An 18,064-nucleotide genomic window follows, 5' to 3' on the forward strand; every position below is an offset into this window, starting at 1 on the left:
TTATTTTCGGGTCTCCCCATGTCTAGCATTAAAAGATTACAGTTGGTACAAAATGCGGCTGCTAGACTTTTGACAAGAACAAGAAAGTTTGATCACATTACGCCTGTACTGGCTCACCTGCACTGGCTTCCTGTGCACTTAAGATGTGACTTTAAGGTTTTACTACTTACGTATAAAATACTACACGGTCTAGCTCCATCCTATCTTGCCGATTGTATTGTACCATATGTCCCGGCAAGAAATCTGCGTTCAAAGGACTCCGGCTTGTTAGTGATTCCCAAAGCCCCAAAAAAGTCTGCGGGCTATAGAGCGTTTTCCGTTCGGGCTCCAGTACTCTGGAATGCCCTCCCGGTAACAGTTCGAGATGCCACCTCAGTAGAAGCATTTAAGTCTCACCTTAAAACTCATTTGTATAGTCTAGCCTTTAAATAGACTCCCTTTTTAGACCAGTTGATCTGCCGTTTCTTTTCTTTTTCTTCTATGTCCCACTCTCCCTTGTGGAGGGGGTCCGGTCCGATCCGGTGGCCATGTACTGCTTGCCTGTGCATCGGCTGGGGACATCTCTGCGCTGCTGATCCGCCTCCGCTTGGGATGGTTTCCTGCTGGCTCCTCTGTGAACAGGACTCTCGCTGCTGTGTTGGATCCGCTTTGGACTGGACTCTCGCGACTGTGTTGGATCCATTGTGGATTGAACTTTCACAGTATCATGTTAGACCCGCCCGACATCCATTGCTTTCCTCCTCTCTAAGGTTCTCATAGTCATCATTGTCACCGACGTCCCACTGGGTGTGAGTTTTCCTTGCCCTTATGTGGGCCTACCGAGGATGTCGTGGTGGTTTGTGCAGCCCTTTGAGACACTAGTGATTTAGGGCTATATAAGTAAACATTGATTGATTGATTGATAATCAGACATATTTGGTCGCGGCGTGACTGCCAGCTAATCGATGCTAACATGCTACGCTAATCGACGCTAACATGCTATTTACCGGGGGTGCTAAAGCAGACATGGCACAGAGATGTATGGATAACCTGCAGATGCATTTGCAACTATAAAGTCAACTAAATCACAAAGGTCAGTTTTGTTGATGTTGACTGCCAGCTAATTGCTGCTAACATGCTACGCTAATCGATGCTAACATGCTATTTACCGGCGGTGCTAAAGCAGACATGGCACAGAGATGTATGGATAACCTGCAGATGCATTTGCAACTATATTATGTTTCCTTCCACCCACATTTAATGCGAATAAAACACTTACCAATCGAAGGATTTAAGTTGCTCCAGTGTCACGAGATGCGAAAGTCCTGATCGTTTGGTCCGCACATTTTACCGGCGATGCTAACGCGGCTATTCGGCCATGCTATGGCTATGAATAGCGTCAATAGCTATTCGCTCAATAGTTTCAGTTTCTTCTTCAATACTTTCATACTCCAACCATCCGTTTCAATACATACGTAATCTGTTGAATCGCTTAAGTCGCTGAAATCCGAGTCTGAATCCGAGCTAATGTCGCTATATCTTGCTGTGGTATTCGCCGTTGTTTGTTTACATTGGCAGCACTGTATGACGTCACAGGGAAATGGATAGTCGCATCGCAAATAGCGAAAATCAAGCACTTTTTAGCTTTTTTTTAGGGATATTCGGGGACCGGTAATATTTTGGAAAAAACTTCAAAAAATACAACAAGCCACTGGGAACTGATTTTTACTGTTTTTAACCCTTGTGAAATTGTGATAATGTTCCCCTTTAAAGAGAAACTACAAATTGTGAGACGATGTTGGCCAACCCTGGAAGCCAGTTCAGCTAATTCCATTCAAATGAGCTGACGAGAGCTACCACTGTCTTATACGGTGTCTAACAGGTGCTACAAATTGTGAGTTAAAATTTGTTATATTTTTCACTTGAATATATTTTTTGCAATTTTAATCTTGACAGTACCACATAAGATATGTTTTAATTGCTGATGTGGGTTAATTGATTTTTAAATGGCCCAGAAAATAACCACTTTTGTACACCGTTGATGTGCTTCAATGCTAAGTTGGGCGTAAGTGTGTTTCTGTATAGTATTTCTCCAGCATGGGTCATGTGGTGACCTCAATTGTGGTATTTTGGGAAGTAATCTTTGAAGTCGGACATCACTGAAGGCCTAGGTGGGAAACGCACGGCTCGCCACTGGTCAAAACAATACCTTGGTTTACACACTAACACAACAGAGGCACAATTCCCACACATTCCAGTGTTACATCAATCAATCAATGTTTATTTATATAGCCCCAAATCACAAATGTCTCAAAGGACTGCACAAATCACTACGACTACAACATCCTCGGAAGAACCCACAAAAGGGCAAGGAAAACTCACACCCAGTGGGCTGGGAGAATTCACATCCAGTGGGACGCCAGTGACAATGCTGACTATGAGAAACCTTGGAGAGGACCTCAGATGTGGGCAACCCCCCCCCCCTCTAGGGGACCGAAAGCAATGGATGTCGAGCGGGTCTAACATGATACTGTGAAAGTTCAATCCATAGTGGCTCCAACACAGCCGCGAGAGTTCAGTTCAAGCGGATCCAAGACAGCAGCGAGAGTCCCGTCCACAGGAGACCATCTCAAGCGGAGGCGGATCAGCAGCGTAGAGATGTCCCCAACCGATACAGGCGAGCGGTCCATCCTGGGTCCCGACGAGCGGTCCATCCTGGGTCTCGACTCTGGACAACCAGTACTTCATCCATGGTCATTGGACCGGACCCCCTCCGCAAGGGAGGGGGGGACATAGGAGAAAGAAAAGAAGCGGCAGATCAACTGGTCTAAAAAGGAGGTCTATTTAAAGGCTAGAGTATACAGATGAGTTTTAAGGTGAGACTTAAATGCTTCTACTGAGGTAGCATCTCGAACTGTTACCGGGAGGGCATTCCGGAGTACTGGAGCCCGAACGGAAAACGCTCTATAGCCCGCAGACTTTTTTTGGGCTCTAGGAATCACAAAAAATGCATTTACACACACTTGGACTTTAAGAACACTATTCAACCTGTATGGCGGTATAGCTCGGTTGGTAAAGTGGCCGTGCCAGCAACTTGAGGGTTACAGGTTCGATTCCCGCTTCCGCCATCCTAGTCACTGCCGTTGTGTCCTTGGGCAAGACACTTTACCCACCTGCTCCCGGTGCCACCCACACTGGTTCAAATGTAACTTAGATATTGGGTTTCACTATGTAAAGCGCTTTGAGTCACTAGAGAAAAGCGCTATATAAATATAATTCACAATTCACATTATACACCATGTTCCAGAAGTCTTGGGCACATTTTGACGTTGAATATCTCGAAAACTATTATCAATCCAATCCATTTTTTTTTTTATATAGCACATTTAAACAACAGGATTGTTTCTAAAGTGCTGCACAGCCATGTTAAAAACAATATCAAAAAACAATATTATGCTCCACCAATGACTGAATAAAAACAAAAAATAAATCAATATAAAACCAATATAAAAATAAATATGATTAAAAATAGTTTTAAAGGGCAAAATCAATTAAAACAGTAAAATAGAAATCAAAAAGTATATTAAAAAAGAAATAAACACAGAGGACAACAGAGGACCACACAACTCACGTAGTGTTAAAAGCCAAAGAATAAAAGTGGGTATTAAGACGAGACTTAAAACACTCCACTGTGGAAGCAGTTTGAACATGGAGGGGCAGAGTGTTCCAGAGCTTAGGGCCGACCACAGAGAAGGCCCTGTCTCCCCTGGTCTTAAGTCTGGTCTTGGGCACCACGAGCCGGAGCTGACTCTCGGACCTCAGAGCGCGCGCAGGAGTGTAAATTTGGATAAGGTCCGAGATATATTGAGGTGCCAGTCCATGTAAAGATTTAAAAACAAACAGCAATGTTTTAAAATCAATTCTAAAATGAACAGGGAGCCAGTGCAAACTCTGAAGAATTGGGGTTACATGCCAGCGTTTCCTGGCCCCTCTTAAAAGTCGTGCTGCCGCGTTCTGGACTAACTGCAACCGGGAGAGAGCTTTTTGGCTAATGCCAGCTTAAAGATAATTTTAATAAGCAGCAGTTCATCCTCCGTATATTCAGCTACAAATAAAAGCATGCATGACTTGTTCAAAAAGGTTAAAAGATAAAAACGGTTTAAGAAAGGTGATAAAAACACGATTTTAAAACACCATTGACTTGTTTGTCTAGTTTAAAATGGCTGTCTATAGTGACGCCAAGGCTGGTGACTTTGGGACGCACATCATTTTGCAATGGTCCCAAGTCAGTGAGGGCCGGACCAAAAACTGAAAATTCCGTTTTTCCCTCATTCATTATTAAAAAATTATGGGCTAACCAAGCCTTGATGTCGCATAGACAGTTAAGAAGGGGTGTCAGGGGGCCGTGTCCTTTTCAAATTGGCAAATAAAAACGCATTATCCATGCGTTTGTTACGTCTCGTCTCGATTACTGTAACGTATTATTTTCGGGTCTCCCCATGTCTAGCATTAAAAGATTACAGTTGGTACAAAAGGCGGCTGCTAGACTTTTGACAAGAACAAGAAAGTTTGATCACATTACGCCTGTACTGGCTCACCTGCACTGGCTTCCTGTGCACTTAAGATGTGACTTTAAGGTTTTACTACTTACGTATAAAATACTACACGGTCTAGCTCCATCCTATCTTGCCGATTGTATTGTACCATATGTCCCGGCAAGAAATCTGCGTTCAAAGGACTCCGGCTTATTAGTGATTCCCAAAGCCCCAAAAAAGTCTGCGGGCTATAGAGCTTTTTCATTTCGGGCTCCAGTACTCTGGAATGCCCTCCCGGTAACAGTTCGGGATGCTACCTCAGTAGAAGCATTAAGTCTCACCTTAAAACTCATCTGTATACTATTGTCTTTAAATAGACCTCCTCTTTAGACCAGTTGATCTGCCGCTTCTTTTCTTTTTTCTCCTATGTCCCCCCCTCCCTTGAGGAGGGGGTCCGGTCCGATGACCATGGATGAAGTGCTGGCTGTCCAGAGTCGGGACCCAGGATGGACCGCTCGCCTGTGTATCGGTTGGGGACATCTCTAGGCTGCTGATCCGCCTCCGCTTGGGATGGTTTCCTGTGGACGGGACTCTCGCTGCTGTCTTGGATCCACTTTGAACTGAACTCTCGCGGCTGTGTTGGAGCCACTATGGATTGAACTTTCACAGTATCATGTTAGACCCGCTTGACATCCATTGCTTTCGGTCCCCTAGAGTGGGGGGGGTTGTCCACATCTGAGGTCCTCTCCAAGGTTTCTCATAGTCAGCATTGTCACTGGCGTTCCACTGGGTGTGAGTTTTCCTTGCCCTTTTGTGGGTTCTTCCGAGGATGTCGTAGTCGTAATGGTTTGTACAGTCCTTTGAGACATTTGTGATTTAGGGCTATATAAATAAACATTGATTGATGATTGATAAATTTGGCAGTCATCTGCATAAAAATGATAAAACACTCCATGATTCTTAAAAATCTCTCCAAGATTTAAAAACGCATTTGAAAGCTTGCAAGATGTTCAATGTGAGCACCGCTGGTCACACATCATGCAAGTCAATAGTCCAATTCTTGCCAAACGCGTTCCAGCATTGTGTTTTAAAAATTCAAGGACGCAAACGCCTTTTCTGGTTGAGTGAACGCTATGTAATTAGCATTACAAAAAACTTTATGAATTCAGTGATAGAACGTTACCAGTTTCATCGTTAGGCAGATACAAGGACTAGAAATGTGCCCAAGACTTCTGGTACACCCAGTATAAAAAAAATATTTGAAATGTGCTGGAGGTCTTCTGTTTCTCTCATGGTCTGACCAAGTCCATGGCGGGTGTTCTCCTCGCTTTGTTCTTCGTCCACTGCTATCACACTTGTGTCCTATGAAAAAGCCAAAGCTGTAGTGCAGCTGGGAAGTGCACCGGAAGCATAGGGAAAGCTATGCACAAACAGGTCAACTATTCAAACAAAAAATACAAAGTATTGATCCGGCCCGGTTCAACAAGTCCATCTCTCAACTTGGGGTCATTTTGTAGCAGCTCAGGTGAAATGAAGGTAAGGAAATGATGGTCAAATGGTCTTTTATTTACATCTGACAACCGTGGGTCCAATGACCAACATAAGAGCTAATGAGCAAAATGGCACATTAGGATACATTGTGTACGTCAGCATTGAACATGTGTACCTTTTAAGCAAAGTAAACAAACTGAAACAGTTTACTTTGTCTCCCTTTCAACAGATGCAAGAATCCTTTTAACTCTCTTAGTTTCTGTTTCACCTAAAAATACATACTTTTTTACCGCAGAGTCATCTTAACCACTCCACCAATGGACTGTTGTCCTTTATGTCAGGCTGGCCAGGGACATTTCCAGTTGATTTGGGTAAGCACTCCCTTAATTTGGCATAGCTTGGCGGAAAGTTGTAGATTTGCAACATGAATAAGTCGCACGGACCTCACTCCCTCTTCTTCGCGCTCACTTTTATAAGCAGCAGTTCATCCTCCGTATATTCAGCTACAAAAAGGTTGTGTTTGCTCATTTGTCCAAAAAGAGTCATATTCGTAGTCTGTTGCCAAGATTGCCGTGATTAGAATACACTCGCGTTTGTTTCAGGAAGTTTGTTGCCGGAAGTCATATGTGCGCTGCTGTGGAAACGAAAATAAATCGAGCAATTGATTAAAATGACCATTCATCCACCCATCCATTTTCTACCGCTTGTCCCTTTTGGGGTCGCAGGGGGTGCTGGAGCCTATCTCCGTTGCATTCGGGCGTAAGGCGGAGTACGCCCTGGACAAGTCGCCACCTCATCACAGGGCCAATACATATAGACAGACAACATTTGCACTCACATTCACACACTAGGGCCAATTTAGTGTTGCCAATCAATTTATCCCCAGGTGCATGTTTTTGGAGGTGGGAGGAAGCCGGAGTACCCCGAGGGAACACACACAGTCACGGGGAGAACATGCAAACTCCACACAGAAAGATCCCGAGCCCGGGATTGAACTCAGGACTACTCAGAACCTTCGTATTGTAAGGCACATGCACTAAACCCTGTACCCACCGTGCTGCCTGATTAAAATGAGCAAAATATGGTAAATAATGTACATATTGAATATTGTTATGGAGGTGCCTGTTACTACATTATGTATATACTTGCAGACAGTGTGTATACAGAACGTTGGTAGAGGCTTTTAAAGTTGTTTTAGAGGCTTTGAAGGCTACAACATTGACTCTTATTGCCAAATAAAAATTTTGCTATCTGTAAAATGTATACATTTTTTTAAAGGACATTTATTCTTGTCGCTCATGATTTTGAACAATAGGGTGAATTCCCAAAAAAAAGTACAGTTCTCCTTTGAGGACGTACGCATAGCACATAAGATGTACATGCGCATTAGTTTTGTGTGTTGATAGCAAATAATAGTGATTTAAATAGCTATCATGAGCTATCAATGTTTATATACTCTACCAATACTGGCTGCAAATAGTTATTTGCCTCTCTTGGCCTGTTTTATTGGATGTTTTTTATTCAATATAATTTGTATTTATTATATTTTTTGTTTGAACAATAAAACGTTGGACAAGTTGCAAATCACTGTGACTCATTTCTAAAAACAATGTATTTAACACTGAATAAACATTTGTTGATTTATTTTCAACTCGTACTTTGTGGGAAGCAGACAACGATTTATAATTCCTAAAATAAGGTGAACTGGTTGGGTCCTGACTGGCTAATCTGGACCAGAGTCCAGACTTTAGAGAAGCCCTTCAAAAAACCTTTAGTCACTATTCATAATTAAGTTCTAAAAATAAAAAAAATAATAAAAAGTTATTCTCCGGTGTGCGTTTTCATGTGTCTTTGCATGTTACTATGGACGGAGAATTTTTTAGCGCACACCGAACAGCTGAAAGGTTTTTCTCCTGTGTGCGTTCTCATGTGTCTATGCATGCTACGTTTGTCGCAGAATCTTTTGGTGCACACTGAACAACTGTGAGGTTTTTCTCCTGTGTGTGTTCTCATGTGTCTTTGCATGCTACTATTGACAGAAAATCTTTTGGCGCACGCTGAACAGCTGAAAGGTTTTTCTCCTGTGTGAGTTCTCATGTGTGTTTGAATATTACTCCTGTCATAGAACCTTTTACCACAAACTGTACATTTGAAAGGTTTTTCTCCAGTGTGTGTTCTCATGTGTGTTAGAATGTTACTTCTGTCAGAGAATCGTTTCCCACAAACTGTACAACTGAACGGTTTTTCTCCTGTGTGCGTTCTCATGTGGGATTTCATATTACTGGTGAGAGAGAATTTTTTACCACAAACTGAACAACTGAAAGGTTTTTCTCCTGTTTGTGTTCTAATGTGCGATTCCATATTAACATCAACCTGTGATGACGTCTCCTCACTATCTGATAGTGGAGCTAAGAGCTTGTCTGCTTGTGATCCTCCACAGTGGTCTCCATCAGCTTCTGTTGTCATGTGTTGTGTTGAGCTGCTGCTTGGAAGCTCCTCCCTTCTGTTTTCGTCACCTGGACTGTGATGAAGCTGTGAGGACTCAGGTGGTTTTTCTTCATGGTCTTCAGTCTTCTCGGAGAAAACAGTCAGTGGAAACTTGGTGAGATCAGCCTCTTCCTGAAAGGTCCAAACTTCCTCCTCTTCCACTTTAACAAAAGGGGGTTGTGGCTCCTTGTCGTCCTTTTCAACATGAGGTTGTAGCTCCTCATCTTCCTCTTTAATACAAGAGGGCTGTGGCTCCTCATCTTCCTCCTTAAAATGGGGGCGCTGTGGACTCTCCTGCTTTAAAGTGAAGCTCCCCCCCTGCAGTTGAGGAACACGTTCTTCTTGATGTCCAATCAGCTGTTGGATGTCTGCAGAAGACAAACAAAACACATTTTAACTCGGACATGTCAAATATTAGGTGGTACATAAAATATAAATAGGGAACAGAGTAAAATGCGTAATTTGTGTCATTTTGTGAGTCAAAGTATTTTTTCTAATATCTGCAGGTATTGATTCTTAGATTTCAACACATTCACTAAAGTAAAGTTAGCTCACTGTGCGGTGTGTGTGCGTGTGTGTTTGTGTGTGTGTCCCACATGAAACGGACAGCAAAGCCCTGTCTTTCTGAGGGAAAGACAAGCATTATTGACCTACAATTAACAACAGGGTTATTTCACATTACCTTTTTCTGTGTTGAAGCAGCTGTGTTGAAGCAGCAAAAAATGACATGTTAAATGAAGAGTTTCCTGAAGATGTCTCTGATAGTTTGTATAATAATGTAACTGCATCATAAAGCTTACATGAACTCCATGGTGTTTAGGGATGAATAGTCTCCCCTATTGCAATTCTACTACTTTTTCAGCTATAGTTACATTAATCATTAGTAATGCAGCAGCATTTTAATGAGCTTTTAATATCATTTAAGGCCTCAAACTGAAACGATTAGATTTAAGACCTTAAGTCTATGAGCATGAACTGATGAAGCCTACTTGGATTAGAGGACTAATGTCTTCTAAGACAAAGCGAGCAATCCAGTTGTGATGGATTGAATGCCCTGAGAATAAAATGATATGTGGATGTTGTGCTTACTTGGACTGTGATGAAGCTGTGAGGACTCAGGTGGTTTGTCTTCATGCTCTTCAGTCTTCACAGAGACAACAGTCAGTGGAAACTTGCTGAGATCAGCCTCCTCCTGCCCTACAAGACACTCTCCCTCCTGAGTGATCCGACATTCCTCCTCTTCCTCTTTAATGTGTGGGGGCCGTGGATACTCCTCTTCCTCTTTAATGTGGGGCAGCTGCTGGAGTTCTGTTGGGTAAATGAGTAAACAAGATTAGGAGAGAATAGAAACACTTTTTGACCGACACTGTTAACACAACATTATTTGTGTTCTTTTGTCTGTTGTCCAATATAAACGGGAAATACTTCCTTTTGTCCCAGCCACTAAAATTACTTCATTACTTGGAAAATTGAGGGTGGACAATTTGAAAAGTCTTTATAAGTACGAGCCAGCGTTGATTGGGGTGGGCAATACTGCAAATGTTGGTATCGATCCGATACCAAGTCATTAATTACAGGGATAATATTGCTGATACCGATACTTTTTACTTGAAAAAGCCAAATCGTTGAATGATTTTGTATTTTTGTCTTTAGATTCAGAATCAGAATAGTTTTTATTGCCATTGTTTGAGAACGGGTTCACAAACTAGGATTTTTTTCTTGGTGCAAACGTGCAACATAAAACACATACAACACAGAATAGAATAACATGAGGTGTAACTGAGCTATCAGATCTAGTTATCATACTACTAAAACAGAGGCGATGATTTAAATCGAATAAGAAAATAATATTTGCTAATATATTTTTTATTAATTTCCAAAAATTCTTTAAAAAACTCATGTTCAGCCACAGAGAAAGGATGTAAGTCCTTTGCGACCATTTGGGTTAAAGCTTCCTTGTGATATCCATCGCTTTGGTGAATCATTAAAATTACAGAAATAATTGACATAATTAAATCTATAACTTATCCCTTTGAGCCTAAAAAAGAATACTAATTCTCCTTCAACAGATGAACGAAAGGGTTTATATATTCTGCTATATTCATACTTCACATTTAAAGGAAGTTGGAAATCTTCATATACACCCCGCGAGCACCAAACCCCACCCACCTCAACCACGCAGGGTGGGTGTTTGGTGCTTGCGGGGTGTATAACATAGTCAGGAAGTCTCATGGATGCAAAGGATTCTGGGTATTTGTTGTGTTGCGTTTATGTTGTGTTACTGTGAGGATTTTCTCCCAAAATGTGTTTGTCATTCTTCTTTTGTGTGGGTTCACAATGTGGCAACATATTAGTAGGAGTGTTAAAGTTGTTTATATCACAACCGTCAGTGTACTCCGTGTCACCCAGTATGCCTTGCAATCTCATACATGTGCCGATAGAAGCAGCGAAATGCATGTGTCCGGTCGGCACGCAAATAGCATTCTGTGAATGGCGGGCGTGATGACGTTCAAGAGGACGCAAATAGCATTCCGTGAATGGCGGGCGCCATGACGTTCAAGAGGACGTTAAAGGGGAACATTATCACCAGACCTATGTAAGCGTCAATATATACCTTGATGGTGCAGAGAAAAGACCATATATTTTTTTAACCGATTTCCGAACTTTAAATGGGAGAATTTTGGCGAATTAAACGTATTTCTGTTTATCGCGCTGGAGGCGATGACGTCAGAATGTGACGTCGCCGAGGTAACACACCCGCCATTTTCATTTTCAACACATTACAAACACCGGGTCCCAGCTCTGTTATTTTCCGTTTTTTTTACTATTTTTTGGAACCTTGGAGACATCATGCCTCGTCGGTGTGTTGTCGGAAGGTGTAACAACACTAACAGGGAGGGATTCAAGTTGCACCACTGGCCCGAAGATGCGAAAGTGTCTGCCGCCAGACCCCCATTGAATGTGCCAAAGTGTCTCCACATTTGACCGGCGATGCTAAGGCAGACATGGCACAGAGATGTATGGATAACCTGCAGATGCATTTGCAACGATAGTCAACGAAATCACAAAGGTGAGTTTTGTTGATGTTGACTGCCAGCTAATCGATGCTAACATGCTATGCTAATCGATGCTAACATACTATTTACCGGCGGTGCTAAAGCAGACATGGCACAGAGATGTATGGATAACCTGCAGATGCATTTGCAACCATATTACGTTTCCTTCCACCCACATTTAATGCGAAAAAAACACCAATCGAAGGATTTAAGTTGCTCCAGTGTCAAAAGATGCGAAAGTCCTGATCGTTTTTTCCGCACATTTTACCGGCGATGCTAACGCAGCTATTCGGCCATGCTATGGCTATAAATAGCGTCAATAGCTATGTGCTCAATAGCTTCAGTTTCTTCTTCAATACTTTCATACTCCAACCATCCGTTTCAATACATGCGTAATCTGTTAAATCGCTTAAATCGCTGAAATCTGAGTCTGAATCCGAGCTAATGTCGCTACATCTTGCTGTGGTATTCGCCATTGTTTGTTTACATTGGCAGCACTGTATGACGTCACAGGGAAATGGATAGTGGTTTCGAAGATAGCGAAAATAAGGCACTTTTAAAGCTTTATTTAGGGATATTCCGGGACCAGTAAAATTTAGAAAAAAACTTCAAAAAATACAACAAGCCACTGGGAACTGATTTTTATTGTTTTTAACCCTTTTGAAATTGTGATAATATTCCCCTTTAAGAGTAATATCATCACGGCACGCTATTAATATTGTAGTCCAAGTGAAAATCGGAGAACGTTGACTCCGGGTGATGTCCGGGAGAGGCATTGAATTCCGGAATCTCCCGCAACAATCTGGGGGTCGGCAATTGTGCAGCTGAGCCGCATCAGAGTTACCAAAGAGCCGCAGGTTGCCGACCCGATATACAGTAAGTGTATATTTATGAGTTCCAGTAAAAAAAATTAAGATGTACTTTATTTATGTCGCTGACCACCGATTACATTTTGAAAAAAAATAAAATATTTAATGCTGTGGATAACATTCACTTGTAGAAAATGCTACCTGGATATTGGTGAGGTTTTTGAAAGGCCTCTGTCGTTGACATCTGTCTTTGAGTCAGAAGCCTGGTTTTGGATCCCTCCGTTTGCTTTGGAGCTCATTATCTACGTTTGGGTGTACAGCGTTTAAAGAGGAACTGCACTTTTTGGGGGGAATTTTGCCAATTGAATAAAATACTTATGAGGCAAAAAGACAAAAGGTTTTTAATTGTTTGTATTTCAACATGTAAAAAATCCTCTCGTTCTTGGTGGCGAACAATGCAGCTAATGGGAGCAATCAATTCTACCTATAAATCACTTTGCATTCAAAAGCTGCCAACAACACTTCCTCTCCTTTCCGTTCCGTAACCTGTATAATAACCAAGCTGTAGTAACATTGTTGTTATAAGAGCCAACACTGAGGAACTCTTTCTCGATCGTAGTAACACATAGTTAGGCTTCAGTGTTAGCCGTAAAAGCGGACTAAAGTACCAATGATTGTCACACACACACTAGGTGTGGTGAAATTTGTCCTCTGCATTTGACCCACCCCCTTGATCACCCCGTGGGAGGTGAGGGGAGCAGTGGGCAGCAGCGGTACCGCACCCGGGAATCATTTTTGGTGATTTAACCCCCAATTCCAACCCTTGATGCTGAATGCCAAGCAGGGAGGTAATGGGTCTTATTTTTATAGTCTTTGGTCTAAGGTTTGAACTCACAACTTACCGATCTCAGGGCAGACACTCTAACCACAAGGCCACTGAGTAGAAGCTAGCTTCTACGTCAGCACCCGGATTGCGTTTGAGTTTGTAATACACACCCAACTATAACTCACCTGACGTGCTGCTAGAATCATGATCAATATGAAAGTGACTCACAGCTGGTCGGGGACATTTTTTCAAGTTGACTCGGTAAGCGCATCATTTATGTCAAAATAGCTTTGCTCCAAGAACCACACTTGCAGCGTCTCTCGGCTTCTGTCTGCTCCAATGTTTGGCCCTCTTCTTCGTCCGCTTCTGGAGCAGTAGATCATCCTCCATATATTCAGCTTCAAAAACATAAAGTTGTGAATCCTCATTTATCCAAAAATAGTCATCTTCATTGTCTGTTGGCAAATCCGAACTGATACGACACATTTGCGTTTGTTTAGTCGCGCGCCATTTGCGTTCCAGCTTTCAACATGATAATTTCTGAGTTCTAGTTTCTTCTGTAAACCATGGGGTACGCCTTTTTTAACTTCAGCGGTGCTATACTACCAATGGTTTCGTGCAGGGCGTAGTTAAAGTTGTTAGTGAGGTTATCAATAGAGCCCACATACTTTGGGAATGGTGCCATTACCGAGGGCAGTAGGTCAGCAAGAGTTGTCGTTGTGGCCGTATTAATGTTGCGGCTGCTATAGCAGTTATTATTATTATTAGTTTGCCGAACATAAGTCTGAACCTCGAATTTTATAAGGTAATGATCGGACATTATTTTAGTATACGGGACAATCGTAACTTTGGAAACGGTGATACCCCTGACAAGCACTAGGTCTATGGTATTAATGTTGCGATGCGTGGGTTCATTTATTATTTGTGTAAGACCACAGCTATCCATTATAGTCTGGAGCGCCACGCACGGTGGGTCCGATGGGGTATTCATATGGCTATTAAAAGTCCCCCATTATAATTATATTATCGGCGTGCGTGATCAGCAACAAACTCTTGAGAATTCATTGATAAAGTCCGAATAGGGCCCTGGGGGGCGGTAGATAACAGCCAGGTATAGAGGCAGCAGTGTGACAGACCTCATAGTAAGCACCTCAAACGATTTATATTTATTATTTAGGTTGGTACTAAGGTTAAAGTTTTTGTTGTATATTAGTGCGACCCCTCCACCCCTTTTAAGGGGATGGGCAATATGCGCATTTGTATAGTTAGGAGGCGATGCCTCATTTAGCGCAGAAAAATCGTCTGGTTTAAGCCAGGTTTCGCTGAGAACGATGACGTTAAGATTGTTGTCTCTAATGACATCATTAACTAATAACGTTTTGGGAGACAATGACAGTATGTTTAAAAAGCCCATATTATAGGTAGTGGGCTATTTTAAGGAGTTTTTGATCAAATTATTTGTAGTAGCAATATTCATAAAGTTGCGTTTATTATGCGTAGTGCACTTAAAATAATTAGGACCATATCTAGGAATTGATATGGTGGGAATTTTCCGATTGTTTGCTTGGTGCTGCGATAAACTGAACGCGTCATAATTGGCCACCTCAGTGAAACGCATGTCCAACCCTGACACAGTCATAGCAGAAAACATTTGTTGTGACTCCTCACCCAGACTAGCTGGCTCGCGTCTTCCATTTAAATCCAGCTTCAGGATGGAAGGAAGCGGTGTTCTGTGGGGATTAGCCTTTTGCTTTGTTGTTAACCCCGCTCGGCATCCGCGTTTCTGTTTCCGATCACACCGCTTGCGTGACTTCCGTGGACGGTCCCCGCTGGTACTATACTTCGCTGCGTCAAAGGCCGCTGGATGTAGCCGGCGAAGTATTCCAGTGCTAGCGAGGTGGTCCAACGTACACGCATCTTTCAGTCCAAAACGGCCCGATCTATCCACATCCATTGATGGCTGGGCTCCACAAACCACGTTAAACCCAGATTCCGATCCAACAAAAGTCTTAACTCATTCTCCTTCTATGCCACATCAATATGGAATGCAATCCCAACAGGTGTAAAAGAAAGTGCATCTCTATCCTCCTTCAAAAGTGCACTAAAATAACACCTCCAGGCAACATCAACCCTAAACTAACACCCTCCACATCCCACCTCCCCGGATTGTAAATAATCAAATGTAGATAATCAAATGTATATACTTGTCATGCTTTCTGATCTCTCTATGTCCACTACTTGCTGTACATATCCTACCAAGTCAGACCTACACTGTTTCAACGTCCATTTCTCAGATGATGCAATTGTTAATGACTGAAGTGCTGATACCAACCAAACCTACCCCCCCCCCCCCCCCACACACACACATCCAACATTACCCCCCTTTACAGGGCTACCACCATGCTCGTCACTCCTGTTGCATGCTGGGTAGTGTAGTCCTTTTATTCCCCGGCTCATAACATCACACTAGCTGTAAATATTGTAGCGGCTGGCTACGGGGTGTTAGCCAATGGCTTTGGTTGGGGGGGGCGGGACCTCCGGGGAAGTTAGGGAAGTGACGCTATTGACAGGAAGTGTTGGTTCCAGTTCCAGAAAAGGAAATAGACTTCTTGGTGAACACTAAGGTGAGTGTAAGACTCCAGAGATTTAAGCGTTAAATATAAAATGTATGTATGTCCTGGCACACCATTATTAACATTTCATGACCCAAGCAAAACACTTTTTACACTTTTATACTGAAATAAATACACCTACAACTTATTAAATAAAAACATAGAAAAAACTACCAGCAGCGGTAAAGTTTAGATCCATGAAGGAAAGAAGAAAGTGAATGAATGTTTATAACTGAATACATTTACATATGTATACACAATTGTTTTTTATTTTTATTGTTTTTTTAAATGAATTAAGTAACGTTTATGACAACCTTTTTCCAAAACACAATATAGAATGTGAGATACAACAGAATAATGAATACGTTTATCATTTGTCTTCAAAACGCTTACAAAAAAGTGGGACCCCCAGAATTTACTGTGGGACCCCATTTTCATGACTTGATGGGGTACCTGGGACCCCATTTTAAAAATCCCTAGCGCCAACACAGCAGTCAACAGAGGAGGAAAAAATGCTTTATTTAAATAAATATATTATTTATAAAGCAAGTTCGAGTATCATTGGCAAATTTTCACCTACTCCCGGCCTTGGCGTGCTCTTTTTGAGATTTCAGAATATGGTCAGCCTAGCTTTGAGTATCTAACAATAGAAAAGCGCAATATAAATCTAATCCGATATTACTATTATTATTACTTATTGATGAATGCAGGTCAGAATCAGGAGGTGAAATTAGCCATGAAACTACGCGAGGGACAAGCGGTAGAAACGGAAGGATGTTGAAACACAATGTTACAAACTGAGAGGAACATCAACATCTCATAAATATTGTTTTTACTGAAACTGTCTCGTTTCAAATGTTGTATAATTAGAGTAAGAAGTAAACAAACCTGTTCTGTGTAACACAACGTGATGTTTGTTGACAACAATGTCCAGTAGTTGATGTTGTCGCTCCTTCTCTTTTGTTGGAGAAAGTTCTTCATCCTCGTAGTCTGCTATCGTTCTTTCGCACATTTTCACAACAATCACAACACTTACACTCAGACATGATCGCTACTTAGCGATGTGTTGATGACTTCCGCGTGTCTTGGTTAGCAGCTACGAGCTAAGCTAACTAGCATGCTAAGCTAACATGAGGAGCTTCAAAGTGCGCTCAAGCCAATGTATCGGAATACAGATAATTATTAACGATGTTTACTCTATTAAACATCATATGTGAGCACATGCATTCTGCTTCAAACGCAATTTGTCTTATTGTTATGGTTTTACGGCGGACGGATGGAACGCCATCTTGTTTTTTTTCTTTCACACGCGATGTTGTCAGATCTCGCGAGAAAACGAGCCACCGGTGTTGTGCCAAAATGTGGTTGCCTGCCAAAAATGGATTTTCAGTCGCGGAGCACGCAGTGCTTGCTAAACCTGCATTTGTTGGCATCGTCTGTCCACAGCAGATAAGACAAACACTTTATCTTTGTGGTTACGTGTTTGACATTTAAGATTTTATCTTGTCCGGAAAATGACAGTTTGCCTTTTCTGTGGTATTGATGAGATTTAAGGCCTACAGAAAGCCACTACTGCCCACCACGCAGTCTGATAGTTTATATATATAAAATGATGAAATATTGACATATACGGCATTTTTTAGTTTACTAAATTGCAATTTTATATTTCCCGGGAGTTTTTTTCATGAAAACGTCGTGTAATGATGAGTGCACGTGTGACGTCACAGGCTGTTAGCAATATGAGCGCTGCACACACACACAGCTAAAAGTCGTCTGCTTTAACGGCATAATTACACAGTATTTTGGACATCTGTGTTGCTGAATCTTTTGCAATTTGTTCAATTAATATTGGAGAAGTCAAAGTAGAAAGACGGAGTTGGGAAGATTTAGCCTTTAGCCACACAAACACACGGTGTTTCCTTGTTAAAATTCACGGAGGTGAAACTTTACTATGGATCAGAGCCGGACATGGATCCTAACCGAATGTCAACCAGCAGGTTTCGGTGAGAATATTGTGGTTAAAAAGTTGCTTCTAACCGGATAAAAGCTGAGCTTGTGCCGCCCATAAAGCTGCCATCGACTTCGCTGAGACACTGCGGGGTCAACACCCGGGGCCCGTGCGACAAACCCTCCGACTATCAGGTACGGTTAAACTCACTAAAACACTAGCAACACAATAGAAAGATAAGGGCTTTCCCAGAATTATCCGAGAAAATGCCTCTTAAAAACATCAGAATCCGTCTCAATGCAATCGCGTTTTTTTTTAACT

The 18,064-nt window shown here is 42.0% G+C and overlaps 2 protein-coding genes across 2 annotated transcripts in view; one reads left to right on the top strand and one right to left on the bottom strand.

The window, feature by feature from the left end:
• The window catches only part of LOC133545535 (zinc finger protein OZF-like), a 34,282-nt gene extending 24,737 nt beyond the window's left edge, over positions 1 to 9,545 (top strand). Inside the window, exon 4 of the mRNA XM_061891225.1 lies at positions 8,446 to 9,545. Coding sequence (XP_061747209.1) covers positions 8,446 to 8,483 — 38 coding nt within the window. The 3' untranslated portion in view covers positions 8,484 to 9,545. The remainder of the gene's footprint in view (positions 1 to 8,445) is intronic.
• Positions 6,060 to 17,135, bottom strand: LOC133545539 (zinc finger protein 391-like). The gene is made up of 3 exons (XM_061891239.1): positions 16,684 to 17,135; positions 9,582 to 9,800; positions 6,060 to 8,860 (listed from the first exon to the last, which is right to left on the bottom strand). The coding sequence occupies exons 1-3, from the start codon at positions 16,805 to 16,807 to the stop codon at positions 7,827 to 7,829; spliced, it is 1,377 nt and encodes a 458-aa protein (XP_061747223.1). The 5' UTR covers positions 16,808 to 17,135; the 3' UTR covers positions 6,060 to 7,826.
• Positions 17,136 to 18,064: the final 929 nt, after the last annotated feature.

The sequence above is a fragment of the Nerophis ophidion genome, linkage group LG28 (assembly GCF_033978795.1).
Source record: "Nerophis ophidion isolate RoL-2023_Sa linkage group LG28, RoL_Noph_v1.0, whole genome shotgun sequence".
Taxonomy (NCBI): Eukaryota; Metazoa; Chordata; class Actinopteri; order Syngnathiformes; family Syngnathidae; genus Nerophis; species Nerophis ophidion.